This window comes from Eumetopias jubatus, unplaced genomic scaffold (genome assembly GCF_037043125.1).
Source record: "Eumetopias jubatus isolate StellerSeaLion01/CBP00866 unplaced genomic scaffold, mEumJub1_p1.0 scaffold_8, whole genome shotgun sequence".
NCBI classification, from domain to species: Eukaryota; Metazoa; Chordata; class Mammalia; order Carnivora; family Otariidae; genus Eumetopias; species Eumetopias jubatus.
The window spans coordinates 51,092,026-51,119,860 of NW_028274814.1; the positions used below are offsets into that span (position 1 = coordinate 51,092,026).

The window sequence follows — 27,835 nt, forward strand, 5'->3', positions numbered from 1 at the left end:
GATACTGAGATAGCAGTCTTCCATATTAATCATAAGCTGTGTGCCAAACATAGATGCAAAAATGCTTCTATAAATTTAATTCCAAGAATTTCCAGAACTTAAATCTGGAAGAAACTTTATTATAAAAGACTTTACTGTATCTACTGCAGTTCATTAAATTTTATCGTGTTGTATTATGCTAGCTGATAAATGAAGACAGCCATTTAAACTGAGACTTCTTTTTTCTTTTTATAGTATCTTCAACCAGTCTTGTAACTCCTCCAACAGTTGTCAGTAGTCAACCTAAGTTGCAGACTCCAGTGACTTCTGGTTCTCTGACAGCAACGTCAGTTCTTCCTGCACCCAACACAGCTACAGTAGTTGCTACTACTCAGGTGCCTAGTGGAAATCCCCAACCTACAATCTCTTTACAACCTTTACCAGTGATTTTGCATGTACCTGTTGCGGTATCCTCCCAGCCTCAACTCCTACAGAGCCATCCAGGGACTTTAGTGACCAATCAACCATCTGGCAACGTTGAGTTCATTTCTGTACAAAGCCCACCTACAGTGAGTGGTCTTACCAAAAATCCAGTGTCCTTGCCAGCCTTGCCAAACCCCACTAAACCAAACAATGTTCCTTCTGTGGCCAGTCCTAGTATTCAGAGGAACTCTCCTGCCAGTGCTGCACCATTAGGAACAACGCTTGCTGTACAGGCTGTTCCAACAGCACACTCTATTGTACAAGCCACAAGGACTTCTTTACCTACAGTAGGCCCATCAGGACTGTATAGTCCATCAAATAATCGAGGTCCTATACAGATGAAAATTCCAATTTCTGCTTTTAGTACTTCATCTCCTGCAGAACAGAGCACTGCTACCCCAAGAATTGGTAAGTCACTGTGTACGCTTAATAATAGAAATGTAGTAGTCATGTTAATGGCCTTTTAGATAATTGAACATTTGTGTATGTTTGTGGAAGTGGCTATTTTTATTTGAAGAAGAAAGTAGATAGAATATCCTAGAGATGATTTTTATTAAGTTTTTAATTATCTAAGAAATAATGTTAAGATGGTATTTGAGAGAGTTTATTTGAATGAAAAGTTAGAATTTTAATTTAGCTTTTAGTAATTTTTCCTAATCTGGGTGAAATTTTTTAGGCTTTGAGGCAAGCATTATGAATTAAAGTATATCACTCCACATGATATACGGTTATAAGAGGAAATGACAAACCACGTATCATCCGTACCATGTGTTAAAATCCTTTGTGCATTCATCACTCACATCTTCCAAATTGGAACAATTTAAAAAATAGGTTCTTCTCTCTCTGATTTACTATAAAATGTTTGCTTCTTTTCTCTTTTATAAATTTCCCCCATGACATATTATATTATTATGTTTGTATATGTCTGTATACTTTCCAGTATTGCAAAAAGGAGAAATTGATTGTACCTGTATTTAAAATCTGTAAAATTGTATGTCTTCCTTGTTCTTAAGAAGCATACATTTTGTATGCATTCTTAAACTTTCTTATTCTTCATTTCTGGCTTCACATTTATTCCCACTGTTGTAAAGATAGGCAAAAGTGGTTAGGAATCATGTGTAATAGTGAAATTGCTGCTGGTTTCTCTCTTATTGATATAGTAACTATGAAATATAAGAAACAGATTCTAAAGTGCAAAATTTCATAAGTGAAATATGTAAGCCTTTTGTTTTTTTAAATTTGTCATGTAGCCATTAGTAGTGTACCTACCCTCTGAGTATATTTTCTCATAAAATAGTGCTTGTAGTATTTTATAAGGTTGTTAAGAGTAAATGAGTAGATGATCAAAATTAATATTGGACAGGAGCCAAATAACAATCTCATACAAGTTTACATCTGGGATACAAGAGGAAATCTGAAATTTTATATAAAAATGTAATTATTGATGTAAATGCTTGCATAGTATAATAATATTTGTTAGCCCTACGTGCTACCACATTACTCTTAGACACTCTCATTCATGTTTGCAGCACTGAAAGATGCTTACTTTTTAGTGAATGAGCAAGATTTCGGGGGGTTACTTCATTTTTCTCTAATTTTTTTTTTCTAATCCTTATATATTTTAATATGTCAGGTAGAAGGTGATTTCTCATAGACATTGTTTTATGTGATTTTTGGAGTTTTTCCTCCTTATGAAGTATTGAGCCTAAGTTGACACTTTTTAATTCATGGTCAGAAGATATATTCTTAAACATAGAACTTTTCCTGATAGACCATGGTTTGAAATGAAATAAATAACTTAAAAGATTTTGCTTAGTTTTGTGAATGCTTATATACCCTAAACACTTCTGCGGGTATCAGAGTTATTCATTTAATTATTTTGTTTTCTTAAAATTTTATGACCATTTGTTGACACAAAGGGTGTATTTTTTCCCAAAATTAGCTAGCTAATGTACTCTATTAGTCATAGTGTTAGTCTATTTTGTATTTATTTAATTACTTGACTGTTCTTAATTGTTTTTGTATGTAAAACTAATAGTTTTCACAATCATTTTTAATCTCTACATCGTTCTACTTTTGCAATAATATACATTTATACTTAAACTTTTATATTTTAACATATATTTAATATATTTTTATGTACTTTATAAATTAAGGAGATCTTCACTTCAAGTTCTCTCTATAGAGTGCTTACTTAGTTTTGAAAGTAGATTATTGGGTATGATAAGCTTTTTTGTATATTTTTCGTCATGCTAATGAGAATGAGATCTGATGAAATGATATATTCTTTAATCAAGCATAATTTTAGAGGTGCCATAAATGATGTCACAGTAGGTATTTAGCTGTTAGGCTTCCCAAAACCTAAGCTGAAACCATATGGCAAATTTTGGCTGAATATGAAGGTTGAAGCCAACCTTTAATACATTTGTAATATGATAAATCAATTAGTTGTATAATTAAAAACTTTCTGTTTTTTTAAAGATATTTTATTTATTTATTTGACAGAGAGACACAGTGAGAGAGGGAACACAAGCAGGGGGAGTAGGAGAGGGAGAAGCAGGCTTCCCGTGGAGCAGGGAGCCCAATGTGGGGCTTGATCCCAGGACCCTGGGATCATGACCTGAGCCGAAAGGCAGAAGCGTAGCGACTGAGCCACCCAGGCGCCACCTTTTTTTTTTTAGATTTTATTTATTTATTTATTTATTTATTTGACAGAGACACAGTGAGAGAGGAACACAAGCACAGGGAGTGTGAGAGGGAAAATAATTAAAACTTTTTAAATCTTATACTTATGTAGGTATTATTGACTTAATGAGAACATAGGCTCTCTAACTAGAATGCATGCGTTTGTATGTCTTTTATTATAGTTCATGTGTCCTCGTAGTGTAAGTCAATATTTTCTGTTGATAGTAAAGTAAAAATCCTCTTAGAGACTGCTGGGAGATTTAGGACCTAAATTACAGTTTTTATTCATTCATGGGGAGGAGTTAAAATGCTGGAGAAGTAAGGGAACCCTATGCTTGCCTCATCTCTCAAGTACATTGGTAGTATCAAGCTAGGTAAATATCAGATCATTTTAAACACCCAAGAAATCAGTTTGAGGGAGGAAGCTACACAACTAGCGTAGAGAAACAATTACATTGTGGTACATAGAAGCTGCAGAGAGTTGATTTGGGGGAGAAAAGAACTGTAGGAGGAGAGGGAGCCCTAATTATGGAGAGAGGAGAGGGAGGGAGAGAGAAAAGCAGTGTACAGGGGATTACACTAGAAAAATTTTTCCCCCAAACTATTGACTGGGAAAAGGAGAGGGACTAACTACTGAAAGTTGTTATAAGCAGTGGGTCACAAAGTCTGAAGTTTTAGAAGGCCTTGCCATCACCCTGTTCGTGCCTGGCAGACATAGTCGTGCTCCTGTGGGGAAGGAGGACAGAGACCCGGGAGTGGGCAGCATGGTCTGAGGATCCCCTGGGTCGCACAGGGAGAAACAATTCCCTCTCTTGGAGTGCATTTGGGAGTGGTGGTACAGCCTGTCCGGGGACAAAAGAAGTGGTGCTGCCTTGTTTCCTAGCATAGGAATAAAGACACTGGCTTAGGGCAGCAAACCTTGGTGCTGGCTTTTTGCTGCACTTACCATAAACTCTGAACTGCTGCCTAGTCGTGCGACTGCTTTTCTGGGACAAAACAGCAAACAGCAAAAGCATGGCAAGACCCTCCCCCAGAGGATCAGTGTTGATCCTTAAAACTTGGAGTTTTGAAACCCAGCCACATGCCTGAGATAAAACACAGGAGTACTGTGCCCCCTGGCAGGCATACAGCTTGTACACAGACAGGGTGAAGGCAGGAATCTGACAGAAACTGGAGACACAAGAAGGGTGATTGTTTGCTCTTCTGTGAGGACTTCCTCACAGAAGAGTGGCAGGGGTGAACTCACTCCCCTGCGCGGGTTCTAGGTACAAGAGAGGGGTCTCATGCCATTCCTCCCCCACTTCAGCACTGACCTACTAGAGTGAGCAAAATACCACCACCCAGTGGAGGCCAGAGCTGCTTACACCAAACCCTGCCCCCATGCACCCTGCAGGTGCATCTTCACTAGGGCAAGTCCGCCTGAAGAATCAGCACAGTACGCCCCTCCCGCAGAAGACCAGCATGAACCCTATACAGCACCAAGTCTACTAAATAGAGTGCTTTAAAGCTTTAGCTCTAGGGGAAATAGAATCTAGTTGCCTTTTTTTTTTTTTTTTTTTTTTAACCTCCTCTTAATATAGCCATTCCTCTCAGGAGCCGGAATATAACAGGCTTTCCCAACAATCAGAAAAATCAGTGACATGAAAAGAAGAGGGAAAAAAGATACTGGATTACAAATGTAGACTTAGGGAACTCATTGACTTCTTAAAGCATAGTAGCATTTGTATCATAGGAGTCCCAGAAGAAGAAGAGAGAGAAAAGGGGGCAGAAGACTTGTCCGAGCAAATTATAGCTGAAAACTCTCTAATCTGGGGTAGGAAACTGACATCAAAATCCAAGAAGCACAGAGAACTCCCATTAAATCCATGAAAATCTAACCATCGCCAAGGCATATTATAGTCAAATTCACAAAATACAGGAAAGAATCCTGAAAGCAGCAAGGGAAAAAAAGTCCTTAACCTACAAGGGAAGACAGATCAGATTCACAACAGATCTGTCCACAGAAACTTGGCAGACCAGAGGGAGTGACATGATATATTCAGCATGCTGAATGGGAAAAATATGCAGCCAAGAGGCTGTCATTCAGAATAGAAGGAGTAATAAAGGGTTTCCCAGACAGACAAAAACTAAATGAGTTCATGACCACTAAACCAGCACTGTAAGAAATATTAAAGGGGACTCTGAGTGGGGAAAAAAAGACCAAAAGCAACAAGGACTAGAAAGGCACAGAAACACCCACTTTACAGGTAACACGATGGCATTAAATTATATCTGTCAGTAGTTACTCTGAATGTAAATGGACTAAATGTTCTAATCAAAAGACATAGGGTATCAGAATGGATAAAAAAAAGACACATCTATATGCTGCAAGACATATCTATATGCTGCCTAAAGGAGACTTATTTTAGACCTAAAGTCACCTCCAGATTGAAAGTGAGGGGATGGAGAACTATCTGTCATGCTAATGGATGTCAAAAGAAAGCTGGAGTAGCCATACTTATATCAGACAAACTAGATTTTAAACCAAAGACTGTAACAAGCGATGAAGAAGGGCACCGTATCATAATTAAAGGGTCTATCCACCAAGAAGATCTAACAATGGTAAATATTTATGCCCCCAACTTGGGAACACCCAAATATATAAATCAATTAATAGCAAACATGAAGGAACTCACTGATAATAATACAGTAATAGTAGGGGACTTTAACATCCCATTTACAGCAATGGATAAATCATTTAAGCAGAAAATCAACAAGGAAACAATGGCTTTGAATGACACACTGGACCAGATGGACTTAACAGATATATTCAGAACATTTCATCCTAAGGCAGCATACACATTCATTTTTCTTTTCTTTTTAAGATTTTATTTATTTTTGTGAGAGAGAGTGTGCATGCATGAGCAGGGGAAGGGGCAAAGGGAAAGAGCAGAGGGAGAAGCGGACCTCCTGCTGAGCAGGGACCTCCCCCCCCACGCCGACTTGGGACTTGCACTTAACAGACTGAGCAACCCAGGTGCCCAGAATACACATTCTTTTTGAGTGCACATGGACGTTTTCCAGAATAGAGCACGTACTGGGTCATAAATCAGCCCTCAACAAGTACAAAAAGATTGAAATCATACCATGAATATTTTCAGATCACAACACTATGAAACTTGAACTCAACCATAAGAAAAATTTTGGAAAGGCCACAAATACATGGAGGTTAAAGAGCATTCTAAGGAATGAATGGGTTAACCAGGAAATTAAAGAAGAATTTAAAAAAATACATGGATGCAAATGCAAATGAAAATACAGCAGTCCAAAACCTTTGGAATGCAGCAAAGGCAGTCCTAAGAGGGAAGTATATTTCAGTACAGGCCTACCTCAAGAAGCAAGAAAAGGCTCAGATACACAAACTAACTTTATGTCTAAAGGAGCTAGAAAAAGAACAGCAAATAAAGCCTAAAGCCAGCAGAAGAAGGGAAATAATAAAGATTAAAGTAGAAATAAATGATATAGAAATAAAAAACCAGTAGAACAGAGCAATGGAACTAAGAACGGAACTGTTAATTCTTTAAAAGAATTAATAAAAACGATAAAACCCAGACTTATCACAAAGAAAAGAGAAAGGACCTGAATAAAATCACAAGTGAGAGAGGAGAGATCACAGCCAACACCACAGAAATACACTTAAATGTTAACGAAAAATTATATGCCAACAATCTGGGCAATCTGGAAGAAATGGACAAATTCCTAGAAACATACAAACTACCAAAACTGAAACAGGAAGAAATAGAAAATTTGAACAGACTCATAACCAGCAATGACATTGAATCAGTAATCAAAAATCCTCCAACAAACAAAATTCCAGGGCCAGATGTCTTCCCAGGGGAATTCTACCAGACCTTTAAAGAAGAATTAATACCCATTCTTCTCAAACTGTTCACAAAATACCAAATGGAAGGAAAACTACTAAACTCATTCTACAAGGCCAGTATTACCTTGATTCCAAAACCAAAGACCCTAGTAAAGAGAATTACAGGCCAATATCCTGGATGAACGTGGATGCAAAAATTCTCAACAAGATAACTAACAAATCCAGTCCAGTGGTACATTAAAAGAATTATTCACCATGATAAAGTGACATTCCTGGGCTTCAGGGTTGGTTCAGTATTTGCAAATCAGCGTGATGCACCATGTTAATAAAAGAAAGGAAAAGAACCATATGATCCCCTCTATAGATGGAGAAAAAGTATTTGGCAAAATGGAGCATCCATTCCTGATAAAAACCCTTAACAAAGTAGGTATAGACAGAACATACGTCAACATTGTAAAGGCCATATACGAAAGACCCACAGCTATTATCATCCTCAATGGGGAGAAACAGAGCTTTTCCTCTATGGTCAGGAACACAACATGGATGTCTGCCCTAACCATTACTATCTGTCTGTCTGTCTTATCTATCGATTTATTGATTTTATTTATTTATTTGACAGACAGTGAGAACAGGAACACAAGCCGGGGAGTGGGAGAGGGAGAAGCAGGCTTCCTGCTGAGCAGGGAGCCCGATGCGGGGCTCAATCCCAAGTCCCTGGGATCATGACCTGAGCTGAAGGCAGACACTTCACCAACTGAGCCATCCAGACGCCCTAACCATTACTATGCAGCATAGTACTGGGAGTCAGCCTCAGCAATTAGACAACAAAAAGAAAAGGTATCCAAATCAGCAAGGAAGAAGTCAAACTTTCACTATTTGCAGATGACATGATACACTATGTAGAAAACCCAAAAGACTCCACCAAAAAATTGCTAGAACTAGTACGTGAGTTCAGCAGAGTTGCAGGGTATAAAATCAATGTACAGAAATCTGTTGCATTTCTTATACATTGATAACGAAGCAGGAGAAAATAAATCAAGGACTTGATCCCATTTACAATTGCACCAAAAACTGTAAGATACCTAGGAAGAAACCTAACCAAAGAGGTAAAAGATTTGTACTCTGAAAACTGTAGAACACTTATGAAAGAAATTGAAGAGGACACAAAGAAATGGAAAAATATTCTGTGCTCATGGACAGGAAGAACAAATATTGTGAAAATGTCTATACTGCCCAAGGCAATCTACACATTTAATGCAATCCCTATCAAAATACCACCAGCATTTTCACAGAGTTAGAACAAACAATCCTAAAGTTTGTGTGGAACCACAAAGATGCTGAAGAGCCAAAGCAATCCTGAAAAAGAAAACCAAAGTGGCAGGCATCACAATTCCAGATGTCAAGCTGTACTACAAAGCTGTAATCATCAAGGCAGTATGGTACTGGCACAAAAACAGACGCATAGATCAGTGGAACAGAATATAGAATCCAGAAGTGGACCCACAACTGATTGGTCAACTAATCTTCAACAAAGCAAGAAAGAAAATATCCAATGGAAAAAAGTCTCTTCTACAAATGGTGTTGAGAAAATTGGACAACCACATGCAGAATAATGAAACTGGACCACTTTCTTACAACATGCACAAAAATAAATTCAAAATGGATGAAAGACCTCAATGTGAGACAGGAAACCATCAAAATCCTAGAGAAGAACACAGGCAGCAACCTTTTTACCTGGTCTGTAGCAACTTCTTACTAGACACATTGATGGTGGCGAGGCAAACAAAAGGAGAAATGAACTGTTGGGATTTCATCAAGATAAAAATCTTCTGGACAGTGGAGGAAACGATCAAAACTAAAAGGCAGCCTACAGAATGGTAGAATATTCTGACATATATCATTGGCAAATGACATATCAGATAAAGTGTTATTATCCAATATCTATAAATAACTTACCAAAGTTAATACCCAAAAAACATAATCCAATTAAGAAACAGGGCAGAAGACATGAATAGATATTTTTCCAAAGAAGACATACAGATGGCTAACAGGCACATGAAAAAATGCTCAGTATTACCCATCATTAGGGAAATATAAATCAAAACCACAGTGAGATAACCACCTCACACCAGTCGGAATGGCTAAAATTAACAACTCAGGAAACAACAGATGTTGGTGAAGATGCAAAGAAAGGGGAATCCTTTTGCACTGTTGGTGGGAATGCAAACTGGTGCAGCCACTCTGGAAAACAGTATGGAGTTTACTCAAAAGGGTAAAATTAGAACCACCCTGCAATCCAGCAATTGCACTGCTAGATATTTACCCAAATATTAAAAAAATATATAGATTAAAAGGGGTACATGCACCCCGATGTTTATAGCAGCATTGTCAACAATAGCCAAATTACGGAAAAGGTGCAAATGTCCATCAAGTGATAAAGGATAAAGAAGAGGTGGTATATATACACAATGGAATATTACTCAGTCAACCAAAAATAATCTTGCCATTTGCAATGATGTGGAGGGTGCTAGAGTATCATGCTAAACGAAACAAGTCGTCAGTCAGAGAAAGACAAATACCATGTGATTTCACTCATACGTAGAATTTAGGGAACAAAAGATGAACATATGGGAAAGGGGGATAAAAGAGAGAGGGAAACAAACCTTAAGAGACTCTTAAGGTTAGAGAACAAACTAAGATTGATGGAGGGTTAAATGGGTGATGGGTATTAAGGAAGGTCACTTGTTAATGATGAGCACTGGGTGTTATCTGTAAGTGATGAATCACTAAATTTTATTCCTCAAACCAATATTTCACTATATGTTAACAAACTAGAATTTAAATAAAAATTTGGAAAATTTCATTCATTCATGAAATACTGAATACCTGTAATTGGTTTAAAATCTTGCAGACACACAGAAATGTACATATGGTCCCTATTATCACCAAGCTTGCAGTCAAATAGGGAACTTTGCCATTAAATAAGTAATTAATTGTAAATGTGGTTAATGTTAAGATAGGAGATTTCTGTGAGGATGTTGGAGATCTGGAAAAGGTATTTGATAATAAATGGAAAGATGGTGGGCAATGGGATGAAAGGATTTTTGCAGGGGAATTTTGCAGTCATGAACACTGGCTACAGTGAAGAAAAGGGTTTGGGGGAGATAAAAGGTAGAGTTAGGGAGACCAGTTAGGAAGCTTTGGTAGTGGTCTAGATGGGAAATGATGTGAGAATGATTTAAAAGTTTTGAAATTCATTTAATACACTGAAAATCCAGCACCTACTAAGGGACATTCCTGTGAAAACCCTTTCATGACTCCAGTAAAAATGCAGTGTTGGTTAAAAGTGACAGTATGTTTTAACAATCATGAGAATTAGAGATGTTTCCCAAATGATAGAAAGATTTTGTGGTATAATTTCTGATTTCTCACCTTCACCAGTTTTATTGGTTGATAGATTGATTTATAGTTATCTGAAGTAGATATTATAAGTGAAATGGTAAAATGTTACATTAAAAATCAGGGGGCGCCCAGGTGGCTCAGTTGTTAAGTGTCTGTCTTTGAGTCAGGTCATGATCTGAGGGTCGTGGGATCAAGCCCCTCATCGGCCTCCCTGCTCCACGGGAAGCCTGCATCTCCTGCTCCCCCTGCTTATGCTCCTTCTCTCAGTGTGTCTCTCTGTCAAATAAATAAAATCTTAAAAAAAAAAATCAAGATAAAAGTCTACAATAAAGGAGCAGGGAATATTAAATAAAAACCTGGATTAAGGAATATAATTAAAGTTATGTGAATAAAACTCTATTCCAAAGCCAAGGGAATATATTCTAATATTATATATAAGAAACTCTGGTGGTAAATCACTGATAAAGTTTTGTAATGGCATCAATGTATTTTACTACTCTACCATGTAGGAACAGTAACCTGGAATTTTTTTTTAATTTTTTAAATTAACATATAATGTATTATTTGTTTCAGGGGAACAGGTCAGTGATTCATCAGTCTTAGACAATTCACAGCGCTCACCATAGCCCATACCCTCCCCAGTGTCTATCACCCAGTCACCCCATCCCTCCCACCCCACCACTCCAGCAACCCTCAGTTTGTTTCCTGAGATTAAGAGTCTCTTATGGTTTGTCTCCCTTTCTGGTTTCGTCTTTTCATTTTACACTCCCTTCCCCTATGATCCTCTGTCTTGTTTCTCAAATTCCACACATCAGTGAGATCATATGATAATTATCTTTCTCTGACTTATTTCGCTTAGCATAATACCCTCTAGTTCCATCCACATCCTTTCAAATGGCAAGATTCCATTTTTTGATGGCTGCATAATCTGTTTTATACACACACACACACACACACACACACACACACACACACACACACACACACCCCCACACACATCATCTTTACCCATTCATCTGTTGATGGACATCTAGGCTTTTCATAGTTTGGTTATTGTGGACATTGCTGCTATAAACATTGGGGTGCAGGTGCCCCTTTGGATCCCTACATTTGTATCTTTGGGGTAAATACCCAGTAGTGCAACTGCTGGGTCGTATAGGGTAGTTCTATTTTCAACTTTTTGAGGAACCTACATACTGTTTTCCAGAGTAGCTGCACCAGCTTGCAATCCCACCAACAGTGTAGGTGGGTTCCCCTTTTTCCACATCCTCACCAACATCTGTCATTTCCTGACTTGATAATTTTAGCCATTCTGACTGCTGTGAGGTGGTATCTCACCTTTCTCCACATCCTCGCCAACATCTGTTGTTTCCTGACTTGGGAATTTTAGCCAGTCTGACTGGTGTGAGGTGGTATCTCATTGAGGTTATGATTTGGATTTCCCTGATGCCGAGCGATGTTGAGCACTTGTTCATGTTGTCTGTTGGCCATTTGTATGTCATCTTTGCAGAAATGTCTGTTCATGTCTTCTGCCTATTTCTGGATTGGATTATTTGTTCTTTGGGTGTTGAATTTGATAAGCTCTTTATAGATTTTGGATACTAGTCCTTTATCTGATACGTCATTTGCAAATATCTTCTCCCATTCTGTCAGTTGTCTTTTGGTTTTGTTGATTGTTTCCTTTGCTGTGCAAAGGCTTTTTATCTTGATGAAGTCCCAATAGTTCATTTTTGCCCTTGCTTCCCTTGCCTTTGGCAATGTTTCTAGGAAGAAGTTACTGCAGCTGAGGTTGAAGAGGTTGCTGCTTGTGTTCTCCTCTAGGATTTTGATGGACTCCTGTCTCACATATAGGTCTTTCATCCATTTTGAGTCTATTTTTGTGTGTGGTGTAAGGAAATGGTCCAGTTTCATTCTTCTGCATGTGGCTGTCCAATTTTCCCAACACCATTTGTTGAAGAGACTATCTTTTTTCTGTTGGACATTCTTTCCTGCTTTGTCGAAGAAGATTAGTTGACCATAGAGTTGAGGGTCCATTTCTGGGCTCTCTGTTCTGTTCCATTGATCTATGTGTCTGTTTTTGTGCCAGTACCATACTGTCCTGAGGATTACAGCTTTGTAATAGAGCTTGATGTCCGGAATTGTGATGCCCCCCCCAGCTTTGCTTTTCTTTTTCAACATTCCTCTGGCTATTCGGGGTCTTTTCTGGTTCCATACAAATTTTAGGACTATTTGTTCCATTTCTTTGAAAACAGTTGATGGTATTTTGATAGGGATAACATTGAAGGTGTAGCTTGCTCTGGGTAGCATAGACATTTTTACAATATTTATTCTTCCAATCCATGAGCATGGAACATTTTTCCATTTCTTTGTGCCTTCCTCAATTTCTTTCATGAGTAATCTATAGTTTTCTGAATACAGATCTTTTGCCTCTTTGGTTAGATTTATTCCTAGGTATTTTACGGTTTTGGATGCAGTTGTAAATGGGATCGACTCCTTAATTTCCCTTTCTTCTGTTTTGTTGTTGGTGTATAGGAATGCCACTGATTTCTGTGCATTGATTTTATATCCTGCCACTTTACTGACTTCCTGTATAAATTCTAGCAGTTTTGGGGTGGAGTCTTTTGGGTTTTCCACATAAAGTATCATGTCATCTGCAAAGAGCGAGAGTTTGACTTCTTTTCTGATTCTGATGCCTTTTATTTCTTTTTGTTGTCTGATTGCTGAGGCTAGGACTTCTAATAGTATGTTGAATAGCAGTGGTGATAGTGGACATCCCTGCCATGTTCATGACCTTAGGGAGAAAGCTCTCAGTTTTTTCCCATTGAGGATGTTCGCTGTGGGTTTTTCATAGATGGCTTTTATGATACTGAGTTATGTACCCTCTATCCCTATACTCTGAAGAGTTTTCATCAAAAAAGATGCTGTACTTTGTCACATGCTTTTTCTGCATCTATTGAGAGGATCATATAGTTCTTGTCCTTTCTTTTATTAATGTATTGTACTACATTGATTTGCAGATGTTGAACCAACCTTGCAGCCCAGGAATAAATCCCACTTGGTCATGGTGAATAATCCTTTTAATGTACTGTTGGGTCCCGTTCGCTAGTATTTTGGAGAGACTCTTGACATTCATGTTCATCAGGGATATTGGTCTGTAGTTCCGTTTTGATGGGGTCTTTGGTTTTGAGATTAAGGTAATGCTGGTCTCATAAAATGAGTTTGGAAGTTTCCCTTCCATTTCTATTTTTTGGAACAGTTTCAGAGGAATAAGTATTAATTCTTCTTTAAATGTTTGGTAGAATTCCCCTGGGAAGCCATCTGGCCCTGGGCTCTTGTTTTTTGGGAGATTTTTGATGACTGCTTCAATTTCTTTACTGATTATGGGTCTGTTCAGGTTTTCTATTTCTTCCTGGTTCAATGCTGGTGGTTGATACATCTCTAGGAATGCATCCATTTCTTCCAGATTATCTAATTTGCTGGCATATAGTTGCTCATAATATGTTCTTATAATTGTATTTTTTTGGTGTTGGTTATGATCTCTCCTCTTTCATTCATGATTTTATTTATTTGGGTCTTTTCTTTTTGATAAGTCTGGCCAGGGGTTTATCAGTCTTACTAATTCTGTCAAAGAAACAGCTCCTAGTTTCGTTGATCTGTTCTACTGTTCTTTTGGTTTCTATTTCATTGATTTCTGCTCTGATCTTTATTATTTCTCTTCTCCTGCTGGGTTTAGGCTTTATTTGCTGTTCTTCCTCCAGCTCCTTTAGGTATAGGGTTAGGTTGTGTATTTGAGACCTTTCTTGTTTCTTGAGAAAGGCTTGTATTGCCAGATACTTTCCTTTTAGGACCGCCTTTGCTGCATTCCAAAGACTTTTGAACAGTTGTGTTTTCATTTTCATTTGTTTCCATGAATTTTTTAATGTCTTCTTTAATTTCCTGGTTGACCCATTCATTCTTTAGTAGGATGCTCTTTAGCCTTCGTGTATTTGAGTTCTTTCCAACTTTCCTCTTCTGATTGAGTTCTAGTATCAAAGCATTGTGGTCCGCAAATATGCAGGGAATGATTCCAATCTTTTGGTACCGGTTGAGACCTGATTTCTGACCCAGGGTGTGATCTATTCTGGAGAATGTTCCATGTACACTAGAGAAGAATGTGTATTCTGTTGCTTTGGGATAAAATGTTCTGAATATATCTGTGAAGTCCGTCTGGTCCATCGTGTCATTTAATGCCTTAATTTTCTTGTTCATCTTTTGCTTAGATGATCTCTCCATTTCAGTGAGGGGTGGATGTTAAAGTCCTCTACTATTATTGTATTATTGTCAATGTGTTTCTTTGATTTTGTTATTAACTGGCTTATATAATTGGCTGTTCCCATGTTAGGGGCATAAATATTTACCATTGTTAGATCTTCTTGTTGGATAGACACTTTAAGTATGATGTAGTGTCCTTCCTTATCTCTTATTATAGTCTTTGTTTTAAAATGTAATTTGTCTGTTATAAGGATTGCCACCCCAGCTCTCTTTTGATGTCCATTAGCATGATAAATGGTTTCCACCCCCTCACTTTAAATCTGGAGGTGTGTTTGGGTCTAAAATGAGTCTTGCAGACAGCATATCATTGGGTCTTGTTTTTTTAATCCAGTCTGATAGCCTGTGTCTTTTGATTGGGGCATTTAGCCCATTTACATTCAGGGTAACTATTGAAAGATATGAATTTAGTGCCATTGTATTGCCTGTAAGGTGACTGTTACTGTATATTGTCTGTGTTCCTTTCTGGTCTATGTTACTTTTAGGCTCTCTGCTTAGAGGACCCCGTTCAATATTTCTTCTAGGGCTGGTTTGGTGTTTGCACATTCTTTTAGTTTTTGTCCTGGAAGCTTTTTATCTCCCCTTCTATTTTCAATGACAGCCTCACTGGATATAGTATTCTTGGCTGCATATTTTTCTCGTTTAGTGCCCTGAATATATCATACCAGTCCTTTCTGGCCTGCCAGATCTCTGTGGATGGATAGGTCTGCTGCCAATCTAATGTTTCTACAATTGTACTTTACAGACCTCTTGTCCCGGGCTGCTTTCAGGATTTTCACGTCTCTGAGACTTGTGAGTTTTACTATTAGATGTCATGGTGTTGACCTACTTTTACTGATTTTGAGGGGATTCTCTGTGCCTCTTGGATTTTGATGCCTGTTTCCTTCCCCAGATTAGGGAAGTTCTCTGCTATAATTTGCTCCTATATACCTTCTGCCCCTCTCTTTCTTCTTCTGGGATCCCAGTTATTCTAATGTTGTTTCACTTTATGGTATCACTTATCTCTCGAATTCTTCCCTCGGGATCCCATGGTTATTTATCTCTTTTTTTTAGGTTCTTTATTCTCCATCATTTGGTCTTCTGTATCACTAATTCTCTCTTCTGCCTCATTTATCCAGCAGTTAGAGCCTCCATTTTTGATTGCACCTCATTAATAGCCTTTTTGATTTCGACTTGGTTAGATTTTAGTTCTTTTATTTCTCCAGAAAGGGATTCTCTAGTATCTTCTATGCTTTTTTTCATGCCAGCTAGTATCTTTATAATTGTCATTCTGAACTCTAGTTCTGATATCTTACTAATTTCTGTATTGATTAGGTCCCTGGCTGTCGGTGCTGCCCCTTGTCGTTTTTTTTGAGGTGATTTTTTTCCGTCTTGTCATTTTGTCCAGGGGAGAATAGATGAAGGAGAGAACAAAATGCTAAAAGGGTAACAATAACCCCAGAAAAAAATACACTAAACAAATCAGAAGAGACCTGAAATGGGAGGGAAAAGAATGGGGGGAAAAAAAAGAATATGATCAGGCTGGTGAATAGAACAGAGCCACACACTAGATTTTGAGTGTATTTTGGTCTGTTAGAAGAAATTGCCTCCCAACATTTTAGCGAAAGAAAAACATATATAGAGAGAGAAAAATAAGAGTAAATACGATGAAGGGATGGAATATAACTGTAAAGATGAAAATTTAAAAAGATTTTATGGGGCGCCTGTGTGGCTCATTTGTTAGGCATCTGCCTTCAGCTCACAGCATGATCCTAAGGTCCTGGGATCGAGTCCTGCATTGGGCTCCCTGCTCGACGGGAAGCCTGCTTCTCCCTCTGACCCTTCCGCCTCTCATGTGCTTTCTCTCTCATTCTCTCTCTCTCAAATGAATAAAATCTTTAAAAAAAAGAATTGCTACTGTTCTTTTCTTCAAGCTCCTGTTGAGGTTGTAGATGTTCTGAATGGTTTGATAACTATCTAGGTGAATTCCTATGACCAGACAAAATTTAGGTCTCCTACTCTTCCACCATCATGCTCCTCCCCGAAATTTGTTTTTATTAACTACTATTTCAGGAATTTCACAGTCCAGAACAGATGTTGATTCATTTTAAATGAAGTAATTTTAAGATATTTTTTAAAAGTAAAGAATATATAATATATTCTTTCTACAAGAAAACTAAGGTAATTCAGAAAGGTAGAGATTACAAGGGTCTCCTTGTTACTCCTCTAGCCTCGAAAAAAACCTCTTTTAATAGGTAGATGTTTATCCATATTTTTTTGATGTACAGGAGTTTGTGTGTATGTGTGTTTTATATATAATGAAATACATAGTTCTACCTCTGTTTCTTTTCTTTTTAGCATGAATGATTTACTCTTATCTGTGTTCTGAAGATTTGAAATGAAAGAAATGCCATATTTTGACCACGAATGTTACTATCTACAGGAAGCAAGGATAGGATGTTTCAACATTGGAAATTCACCACATTACCAAAGAGAAAAAGTTGCATAATCACCTCAGTAGATGCTAAAGACATTTGCTAAAATTTAATACCTTCTCTTTAGAAGTTGAGGCAGAAAAACATACTTGATTTCTTTGCTGTTCTGGAAGTAACATTCGTGTGTGGGTATGCGTGTTTATCACAGACTCAATACAAATTAGTTGAAAAATGCATTAAAATATCATCTGTGATTGAACTACTGAGATTATGCATATATATTTTCTCAGAATCACTGTGTAGTTTGCTAATGAATTTATTATATTTTTGCCATGTCATTTCATGTTTTTCTCCAAAGGCATATAGTATGGAATAATTATGTTTTAACCATTTACTTATGTTAGGACATTTAAGTTATGCACATCCTATATTACTTGTCTGAAGATATTTTTTAGGATAGAGTTAAATATTCTGGACAATGAGAGTATGTGAAATTTTTTTCTGTCTATTGTGAATTTGCCCTTCTGAAAATTACTGTAGCAATGGTCTATGAGAGAGTTCATTTACATATGTGACATGTTAAGAGAAAAAAAAACAATTGGAGATAATTACATTAATTGTTGTATATAAGATAACCAAACCTTTCACATTGTGTAGGTGTTTTTAAAAATGGCCTTTTTTTTTGACTCCTCAGAAAACCAGACAAACAAAACAATAGATGCTTCTGTTAATAAGAAAGCAGCTGATAGCACATCACAGGTAAGATTTCTTCTTTGTTTCAAAGTAAAATTCTAATTACAGTCCACATGATAATGGATTTCCATCCAATAGTTTTTAATACAATGAAAATTATTCTAATTTAGTAATCATACTTTTCAGACCTAGAATTTCTATTTTTGTTTTCCAGTTTCTACTTTTGAGATTTCTTGTACATTCATTAATATTATATTTTCCTTTATTTCTCTGAATATATACTTAAAAGATGCTCAAAGTCTTTGCTGAGTTCAACATCTGGTTCCACTTGGAGTAATTTTCTTTTGACTGTCTTTTGTCCTTAGTTGGGTTCTACTTTACTGGGGTTCTGCATGTTTGTGTAATAATTTTTGATAAATTTAAAATTTAGTAAATTTTGAAAATTGGACCTTATAAATACATTGCAGCAAGTAGATTCTGTTACATTCTTTAAGAATTTGTTAACTTTTAGATTTTAGATTTTAGATTGTTGTGTTAGTTAACAAATCATTTTGTATTAAGTCGTCATCATAGAAAGATTTATAATTGTAAGATTTAGAATTACATCATTATTTTTGGATTGGGCCTGAATTTTTCAATGTCAAGGAATTATTTTCTTCAATTATGTAAAGTCTGAATTTTGCAGTTGAAAACCTTAATCATTTGGAGCTGATCTCAGTATGTTATAAAGTAATTATGATTAGTATTTATTACACAGCACATGTTATGCCTGGTGTTAAGCTCTTTGTCTGTATATTTGGTTTGATCCTCATTACAGACCCCATATCTGGAGTTTGGAAATTGAGGATCTTATCTTTTAACATAAATTCACATTGTTAATATGAGCTGGAACTAAAAGATGCCCTCAGTCTTTTTGACTTAAAGATACTGGTTCTTTAGGTCTGTATTGTACTGTTGTTGCTATTATGTAGTTAAAATTTTTTTTAAAATTACATTTCTAATGATTGGGGACAATAGGTTGACTTAGGTCAGGTTGGATGTCAGTGAGGTATGGTGTAGCACACCATATCCTACCATAGCATACCTTTTTTTAGGGGGAAAAACATAGATTATTTTATATAACTTAATTCTAGCTTTGAAGTTGCCTTTGGTGTTTTGGTGAATTAATATTGATAATTTAGTGTAGTATTGGTCAACATTTTAAATGCTGGAAAATGGTGTTTGTGTTGAATCAAGCACCTAATCACTTTAATAGCCCTATGCAATGGACAAATTAAAAAGAAAAACTCTTAGAAATTCTTGCAAAAGTCTTTCAAAATTATTTTCTGTATGACAGATGTATAGCTCATGAGTATTCGGGGTCATTTGTCTGACAAACTCTGTTTTTTCAAGGAATGCCATTTAGTGGTCCAGATGAACCAGACTATTCATTATCCTTGTTGCCCCTTAGTATTATTTCATTTTTCCTTTATGTCTGCTAGTTTCCTTTGCAAAATGCAGAAGTTTTGTTTTTCAGAGTGGAAAAGCCACAGGCAGTGATTCAGGTGGTGTCATTGATCTCACAATGGATGATGAAGAGAGTGGAGGTTCACAAGGTACTTATAAGTAATTGTACCAGTACCAAGGAATGTGTTGATAACATTTTTTCCTTTTAATCCAGTGTAGTAATCAGTGAAGACAGATCTCTACAACATTATGCTTGATGTGTTTGTATCTATTTTATCTATTTTAGAATAAGAGTTTTTATATTATGCCATATAGTGGTTAACTCTTTTTAAGGGCTTCGTCTGAGATGCAAACATTTATTCCATAGGCTGTCCTATATCTTTTTTGAGATTAGACACTCTATGTGTATCTTATTTTAATGACTGGATAGTGTAAATAAGCAACCATCTATATTATCAAACAAAAGAACCTAAACAGCAGTAATCGGAGTTCAAGATCACTGATAAAAAAAACTCATCAATTTATAGGTGTTTGCTTAGGAAAATGTCCTGGCTATAGATAATAGTAGATACATAGATATGTATGAATATAGGAAATGAAATTATTCTGATTGACAGGATATTGTAATTGAGTTCAGTAATAGGATTCTTTCATGAAAAACAATGTACAATTATGTTTCTATAAATGTGAATTAGAGTATGTGGTAGAATCAACAGTGAATTATTTTAAGGCCATGATGTGATGTTTTAACCTGGTAAATGTGCACATAATTAAAATAGAAATAAATTGTTCTCTTAGTGGTAAATGTGACTAAGTGGCAAGCACATGTAAAATTCACAAATAAAAGAAAAACCTGTATTTCTAATTTTTGTCTGTCAGTAATCACCATGTCTCACTTTTAATTAATAGACCCTAAAAAGCTAAACCATACTCCTGTGTCAACCATGGGTTCTTCTCAGCCTGTGTCTCGACCATTGCAACCCATCCAGCCTGCACCACCTCTTCAGCCATCTGGGGTGCCAACAAGTGGACCATCTCAGACAACCATACATTTACTACCTACAGGTAAACTTGCCGAATCACTGAGTTGAAGCTTTTAGTTTTGCTTACAGTGAAATAGGACTATGGAAGTAAGTGGAAAGATTAGATAGAAAATTAAGGGTAATTCTCTGTCATTTTGAGGACAGTGCATCTTTTTGAATGTAGTGTAACTTAGATTTGCTGACCATCTTAAGTAGCACCACTGACTGATACAGAGTGGTTATAAGGAAGAAAAATCACATGTTTTTGTCATCTGCCACTATAAGCAGCAGAATGAATATAGTTTCTTTTGAGGGGATGGCTATAATGATTCATTCTGATTATGACCACAAAGTAATGACTGATGAAGAAAAAAATTTTAAATGATTCCTAATGTGAACTAGTTTTAACTGGCCTAACACCACCATTTGGAGATAATGTTTTACACACTGCCTCTCAAGAAGTTATAAATCCTATATATTTTCAAGAGGTAGCCTAGATCTCCTAAACTGTTGGGAAGCGAACCAAGACAGTTTGTCTTTTTTTTTTTTTTTTAAGATTTTATTTATTTATTTATTTATGTATTAGAGAACATGCAAGTGGGGAGAAGAGTGTAGAGGGTGGGGGATAGAATCTCAAGCAGACTGTGGAGTGTGGAGCCTGACATGGGGCTCAATCTCACAACCCTGAATCATGACCTGAGCCAGAACCAAGAGTCAGACGACGCTCCACTGACTGAGCTACCCAGGAGCCCTAAGGCAGTTTGTACTTTTTTTTTTTTAAGGATTTTATTTATTTATTTATTTATTTATCTATCTATCTATCTATTTATTTATTTATTTATTTATTTGACAGAGCAGGAGAGCACAGTCAGGGGAAGCGGCAGAGGGAGAGTGAGAAGCAGGCCCCCTGCTGAGCAGGGAACCTGATGTGGAGCTTGATCCTAAGGCCCTGGGATCATGACCTGAACTGAAGGCAGTCAGTTAACTGACTGAGTCACCCAGGTGCCCCTGTCTTTTTTTTTTTTTTTTTTAAATAAAATAGCCCATCATTAGAGATTTATCTGCAAAATTATATATGGACTTTTCTCATTAAGGAAAACATTGAATTCACATGGAATTGTATCTAGTGAAATCAAAGTTTCAAGTCGCCAATTTATATAATTTAGAAGGAAATATCATTATGCAAACCATGTGCATAATAGATAATGAAATGGGTAATAAGGAGTTGAAGGGGTAAGTATTCCTCCTTGTGTACTTTCTTCCCCTTTCTCACATTGAAAGTTCAGATATGTAAAGACTAAGTTAAGTAAAGACATTAGTAAATAAGTCATTAGTAAAGAGACCTTTTTATCAGATGTCTCATATCCAGTGTTTACCTCCAAATTTGTTTTATTATGGAACCCATTTTTCTGTATGAAAGTAGACTTTTTATTATCTTTTATTATATAGTTATGTGGTTATTTGTAAAATGTGATAATTCAGAGAGTTATTAATTCCTAAAATAATTATTGTAGTTCTATGCTGCCAGTGAACAGTTAGGACTTTTTTGATAAATACATGTTAACATCACTCAACGCATGAATGTTCTCTGGAACATAAATTAGGAGGAATGCTGGAATAGAGAAGGAAGAATTCTTTATTTTAATTGATGTTTTATTGTTTTGAATTAAGAGATGGTTTGGTTCACCTAAAGAAAATGTCTGTTACAATAGCCAGCCAGATAGAAAATTAAGGATAATTTCTTGAACTGTGGGAATACAGTTACTCCTGGATTTATGCCATTAGTAGAAGACCTTCAGGGCCCCAAATCCCACTCTACTAAGAATAATTAAACATTGAGAAGTGAAAATTTGCTCTTTTAAGTCACTCCCTTAAGATCATACTCTCAGGTCTTTATCTTTACATGCTTATCATCAAGTCAAACTGAAGAGTGGGGAGGTCATTTTACATGGTTGAGGTACTCTTTCCTTCTGAAGTTTGGATTGTAATAATAGTTACTATTAATTTTGGTTGGCCATAACACTCTTCTCTGTCAAGATTACAAAAGGAGACTGTTGTCTGTATTTCTCTCTTTATTATAGTTAGATTTTGTGCAAAATTAATCACCATTAATAACTGTTTACTTACCTGCATTTTAATGTTTTTCTGCTTTTCATTAGCTCCAACCACAGTGAATGTAACACATCGTCCAGTAACTCAGGTGACCACAAGACTCCCTGTACCAAGAGCTCCTGCAAACCACCAGGTGGTTTATACAACTCTCCCAGCACCACCAGCTCAGGCTCCCCTGCGAGGAACTGTTATGCAGGCTCCTGCTGTTCGGCAGGTCAATCCTCAAAATAGTAAGAGACTCTTTTCTTGTGTATGACCTCAAAGTTACGTGTAGTTCTTCAGCATTTAGTGGGCTTATACTGACATTAGATTTAGCAAAAAAAAAAAAATGCTTATTATATTAAAACTATTGACAATTTTTCTTCTTCCCTTAGGAGAGTTAACCAGAAAAATTGGACATGTGTATCAAATGATTTGTGCTCCATGTGTTGTCTTCAATTTAATTTTATTTATGGCCTATATTATCACAATGCTCCTTTGATAGTGGTCTGCACTCTCTTAAGAGATACCTTACCTAATTAAAGTGGGAATGATTAATTGTGGCATAACCCAGATAATGGAAATGATGGTTAAGGATAGCCTCCAATGAGAGAGAGTCTTAAGGGTGTGGAAGATGGTTGAGAAATAGAAGACAGGAATATGTTAAAGGAAATCTGTTGTTTCTACACACACACACACACACACACACACACACAGATATATACACACACATATATAATTTTATATATATACTGTATTTAGTGGTAAAATATAGCATACAAACAAGTTTATATAAAAAGTATATGTAAAGTTTAAAGAAAACTAACAAAATGAACCACCTATGAAATCTCCACCAGTCTAAGAAATAGAGCTTTATCAGTATCCTACAAGCCTACTATTTGCCTTCATTGTATCCCTCTCCCTTTTCATCAGAGGTAGCCACCATCTTCACTTTCTGCTTTTGTGTATGATTTTGCCACCAAATAAATATCACCAAAAATATTTAGTTTTGCAAAATTTAATAGCAAGGGCAAATCTAGCTGTTTAAAGAAACTGCCATTATTAGGTGATGATTTTGAGGAGAAAATAAACTAAGTAGAGTCTCTGGTTCACAATCTGGCTTCAGTTTTTCTCAAGTTTACAAGAGCGTTTTCTGGGAAATCAGTCAGTAGGGTCATGAACTTAGTTCTGGGAAACTGGGCACACTATAGTCAGGGTACCTGGCAGAACTATAGTATGGGCCAGGAACTGAATATATGGCAGTAATATGGTCCGGGCAGTAGTTGATTTAAAATTGTCTGTTTCTGTTACCCTAACATATGTCAGAATAGTTTTCTCTTCAGTGAATTGAGTATCCTCAGCTGTTCACGGCATGGAGAGAAAGTGAGGAACCTCATTAACATGAACCAAGGATAACTTATAGTTGAGATTTCTGTTCTAGTTGAAAAGATGAGACAGCTGAGGTTTTTTGTTTTTTTTTTTAAGATTTTTATTTATTTATTTGAGAGAGAGACAGAGATAGCGAGAGAGAGTACACGAGTGTGGAGGAGAGGGAGAAGCAGGCTCCCCAGTGAGCAGGGAGCCCGACATGGGACTTGATCCCAGGACCCTGGGATCATGACCTGAGCTGAAGGCAGATGCTTAACTGGCTGAGCCACCCAGGGTGCCCAAGCAGAAGTATTTTTGAGGACAGCTTCAATTTGTCTACCTTTATCTGGCCTGTTTGACTTCTACATGTGGTGTACCACTGTGTTCTACTGTTCTAGGGTTTTTGCTTATAGTCCTCCTGGTAGGGATTCCATTTATTTCTCTTGTGTGCTGGATCTCCACTGTTTCTTGCATCTCATGTTTTCCTCTTTCTTGATTTTCACTCTCATAATTGGTGACACACATCCTCCAAAGGCTACTTGAGAAAGGGTTTATAGAGATAGATTTTTTTTGGTTGCTTGCATACAGGAACATTTCTTCCTCCTCATGCTTATTATTTGGTTGATTGTAGACTTCAAGGTTAGAAATGTTTTTCCTTCCAAATTTTAAAAACATCACTTTGCTGGCTTCAAGTGTTTAATCTGTGTTCTACCAAATTTAGACTAGAAATCTAGGGTTTTTGTTTGTTTAGTTGGGTTTTTTAGAGAGGGAGAGAGATGGGGGGAAGGGCAGAGGGAGAAAGAGAAACTTAAGCAGGCTCCATGCTCAGCACAGAGCCTGATGGAGGGCTTGATCTCACAACCCTGAGACCATGACCTGAGCCAAAATCAAGAGTCAGACGCTTAACTGACTGAGCCCCTGAGGTGTCCCTAGAATTCTAGTTTTATGTCTTAATTTTCTTTTGTAGGTGTCACAGTTCGAGTGCCTCAAGCAACTACATATGTTGTAAACAATGGACTAACCCTGGGATCAACAGGACCTCAGCTCACAGTGCATCACCGACCACCACAAGTGCATACTGTAAGTGTTGATGTTTGGATTTCCAAACTTTTCAACCATAGAGCTATCAAATATTATTGTAGTTAGCATTTATCCTTCAACCTAGTTTATCAAGAGGTAATGACAGGTCTTCTTTAAAGAAGGGATACCATCTTAGGGAGGGTAGTCATCAAGGATCACTGAGTTTGCTTGTGGTGGTATACAGTGTTTAAGAAGCGTCCATACCTGGGGCATGTGAAGTAAAATAGACCATTTTTTAATTCATGGTTACATTAAAAGAGTATTTTAAAAAGTGTTGTTCATGTTCTAGCTTTATTCTTTTCCTCAAAACCTTATAGCAGGTCTAACTGGTATATTGCCATCACTTTATTGTTTTTAATAATCTAATGGTATTGGGAATTCATTTGTTAAGAGATGACAGAGAAGATCAAAGATGTCGTCTTAGATTTAGGCTCCAAAACAATGTCACATTATTCTGTGACATGATTATAATAGTATTTGGTATGGTATACCATGTAAATGGAAATGCTGGCTTTATGAGAAGGGAGGAGATTGAGATTTCATATCACTTTTCACCAAGCAAAGAGTCCCTTTTTAAGTATGCATAATAATTACTAGCATTTCTTGAGTGCTTGCTATGTGCCAGGCACTGTAAATATACTTGGTCCTCAGGAATCCTTTAGGAGTCTTGCTCTCCTTTTTTATTCTTTATTATAGATATGGCAGCTTATACACAGAGAGTAACCAGCCCAAGGTCATACCTCATAAAAACTCATGCATTCCAGCTTTCTAGTCTATCCTCTTAATAGCTGTTATTTTTCTTACTCCACTACAATGAAAAAATTAATGTTGATGGAGCACTAACTATATAACAGGCACTCTGCTAAGTACATGTATTATTTTATTTAATTTTCACATCCCTATGAGGATTATTATTCTCCTTTTGATAGAAGAGGATACCATGTCACAAAGATGTTAAGTGGTTACTCAGGTTACTCAGTGTCATTACCCAAGCTAATGTCAGAGCCATTTTAACACAGGTTGTCTGATCCCAGCACCTGCAGTGTTTTCAGTGTTTCAAATCTGGCCCTGTAATTAGAATATGTGGTCAATATATCATTACTGTTGTTTGCAGCTACAAATAATTTTTTTCATTCCATATTCCTTCAAAAAATATAGAGTAAAAATCTCTTAATTTTTAAAATTTTTTTTTAAGATTTATTATTATTATTATTATTTTTATTTATTTGACAGAGAGAGACAGTGAGAGAAGGAACACAAGCAGGGGGAGTGGGAGGGGGAGAAGCAGGCTCCCAGCAGAGCAGGGAGCCCGATGTGGGACTCGATCCCAGGACCCCAGGATCATGACCTGAGCCGAAGGCAGATGCTTAACTGACTGAGTCACCCAGGCGCCCCATAGTTTTACAAATTTGATGACCTATCAAGAGCTTTTTTTCAAAAAAACAGGAGCCCATGTGTATTGTCTTATAATAAACTGTGTATCTTACAGGAGGAACTTTTTTTTTTCAGAAGGAACTTTTTTTAAATTTTATTTTAATTAATGTAAAAAATGCTTTTAAATGAGAATTTGCAAATATATCAATAGAGAGTATAATATATCAATAGAGAGTATACTATGACGATTCCCACTTACCCATCACTCATCACTTATCAGCATATGGCTAATCTTTTTCATATATAATGCCACCCACTTATTTTGACAATCCATGTATACACGGGGTTATTTTGAAGCAGATCCCTATTGTATTATTTTATTTGTAAAACTTGAACAAAAACCTCCATTGCAATGACAAAAATGAAAAAAACAAAACTCAGTTGACTTAATTATTAAGTTTCAGGATATGAGCAGATTCAGAATCCTAGAATTTTAAGAATTAGAAGGGACATAACAGCCATTAAAGCTGTTGTCAAACTCCTTAAATTCTTGTGCTCCCTCCAGTTGGATTCATGGCTTCAGCCATCTTCTCTTGGATCTTGCTACCTACATGTTTATTTAACGTTATTTACCTAGGTGACTAAATCACTTAAGGAAAAAAGAGATAATTTTAGAGAGAAAATAGAGCAAAATGGCTAGCATTCAAATCACTTCTACTTCTTCAGCTTTCAATATTTTATTTAAATTTGATTTTTTTCCCTTCTAACTTTATATTCATTTTAGCTTTTTAACTGTGGATTCTGCCTTTTTCCAGATATGTATATGAATTTTTTCCACTAGGCATATGAATTTCAACACATTTGCTTTCCTTGAAATTATCCAGCATATCCTTTTTGAGTTCTTACTATGCGCACATTACTGCTACTAAGCTTTGACAGGGCATGGAGGTTAAAAAGATAGCATCAGACCTTCACAGAATTCATTGTTTAGTGTATGTAAATAACCCATTTTATTAACTGCATATTAAAACATAGTTCTTATTCAGTGAATTTTAGTTAAGGAAATCCTACTTGTTTCATGGCTTTCAGTCTAAAGTCAGTGAGCAAATGACACGTTTCACTTGGGAAAAAAAAAAGATCACTCCATATCCCTTTTTCCTCGCTCACACTTGAATCTTTTTAGAAAAAAATTACCATCACTGTAATCTTTATTAAAACCTAGATATAGGGCTCCTGGGTGGTTCATTCGGTTAAGCGTCTGCCTTTGGCTCAGTTCATGATCCCAGGGTCCTGGGGTCGAGTCCCACATCAGGCTCCCTGCTCAACCGGGAGTCTTCTTCACCCTCTTTCTCTGTCCCTCCCCCATACTCGTGCACTCTCTCTCTCAAATAAAATCTTTAAAGAAAAAAAAAAACCCTAGGTATAATAATAATGTCCAGTGTTAGAAACAAGTCAGTTTGAATTCATACACTTACTATTCATGCTTTTTCATCATATGGCCTTTACCTTTCCAAATGTCTTTTCTTATTCATATGCCGTATGTCTTAGTAAAAGTTAATACTTGTTTTTACCCATAAATCCCCTACTTTCCTGTAGCCCCATGCCCTTATTCATGCTTTACCTGTTGG

At 36.6% G+C, this 27,835-nt stretch overlaps 1 protein-coding gene across 3 annotated transcripts in view; it reads left to right on the forward strand.

Annotated features, from left to right (window-relative positions):
- The window catches only part of ATF7IP (activating transcription factor 7 interacting protein), a 123,781-nt gene that overhangs the window by 90,729 nt on the left and 5,217 nt on the right, over nt 1-27,835 (forward strand). For all 3 annotated transcript variants that reach the window (XM_028119683.2, XM_028119682.2, XM_028119681.2), the window contains exons 9-14: nt 235-870; nt 17,828-17,892; nt 19,343-19,421; nt 20,182-20,337; nt 22,454-22,636; nt 24,721-24,833. In XM_028119683.2, the coding sequence (XP_027975484.1) occupies nt 235-870; nt 17,828-17,892; nt 19,343-19,421; nt 20,182-20,337; nt 22,454-22,636; nt 24,721-24,833 (1,232 nt within the window). The remainder of the gene's footprint in view (nt 1-234; nt 871-17,827; nt 17,893-19,342; nt 19,422-20,181; nt 20,338-22,453; nt 22,637-24,720; nt 24,834-27,835) is intronic.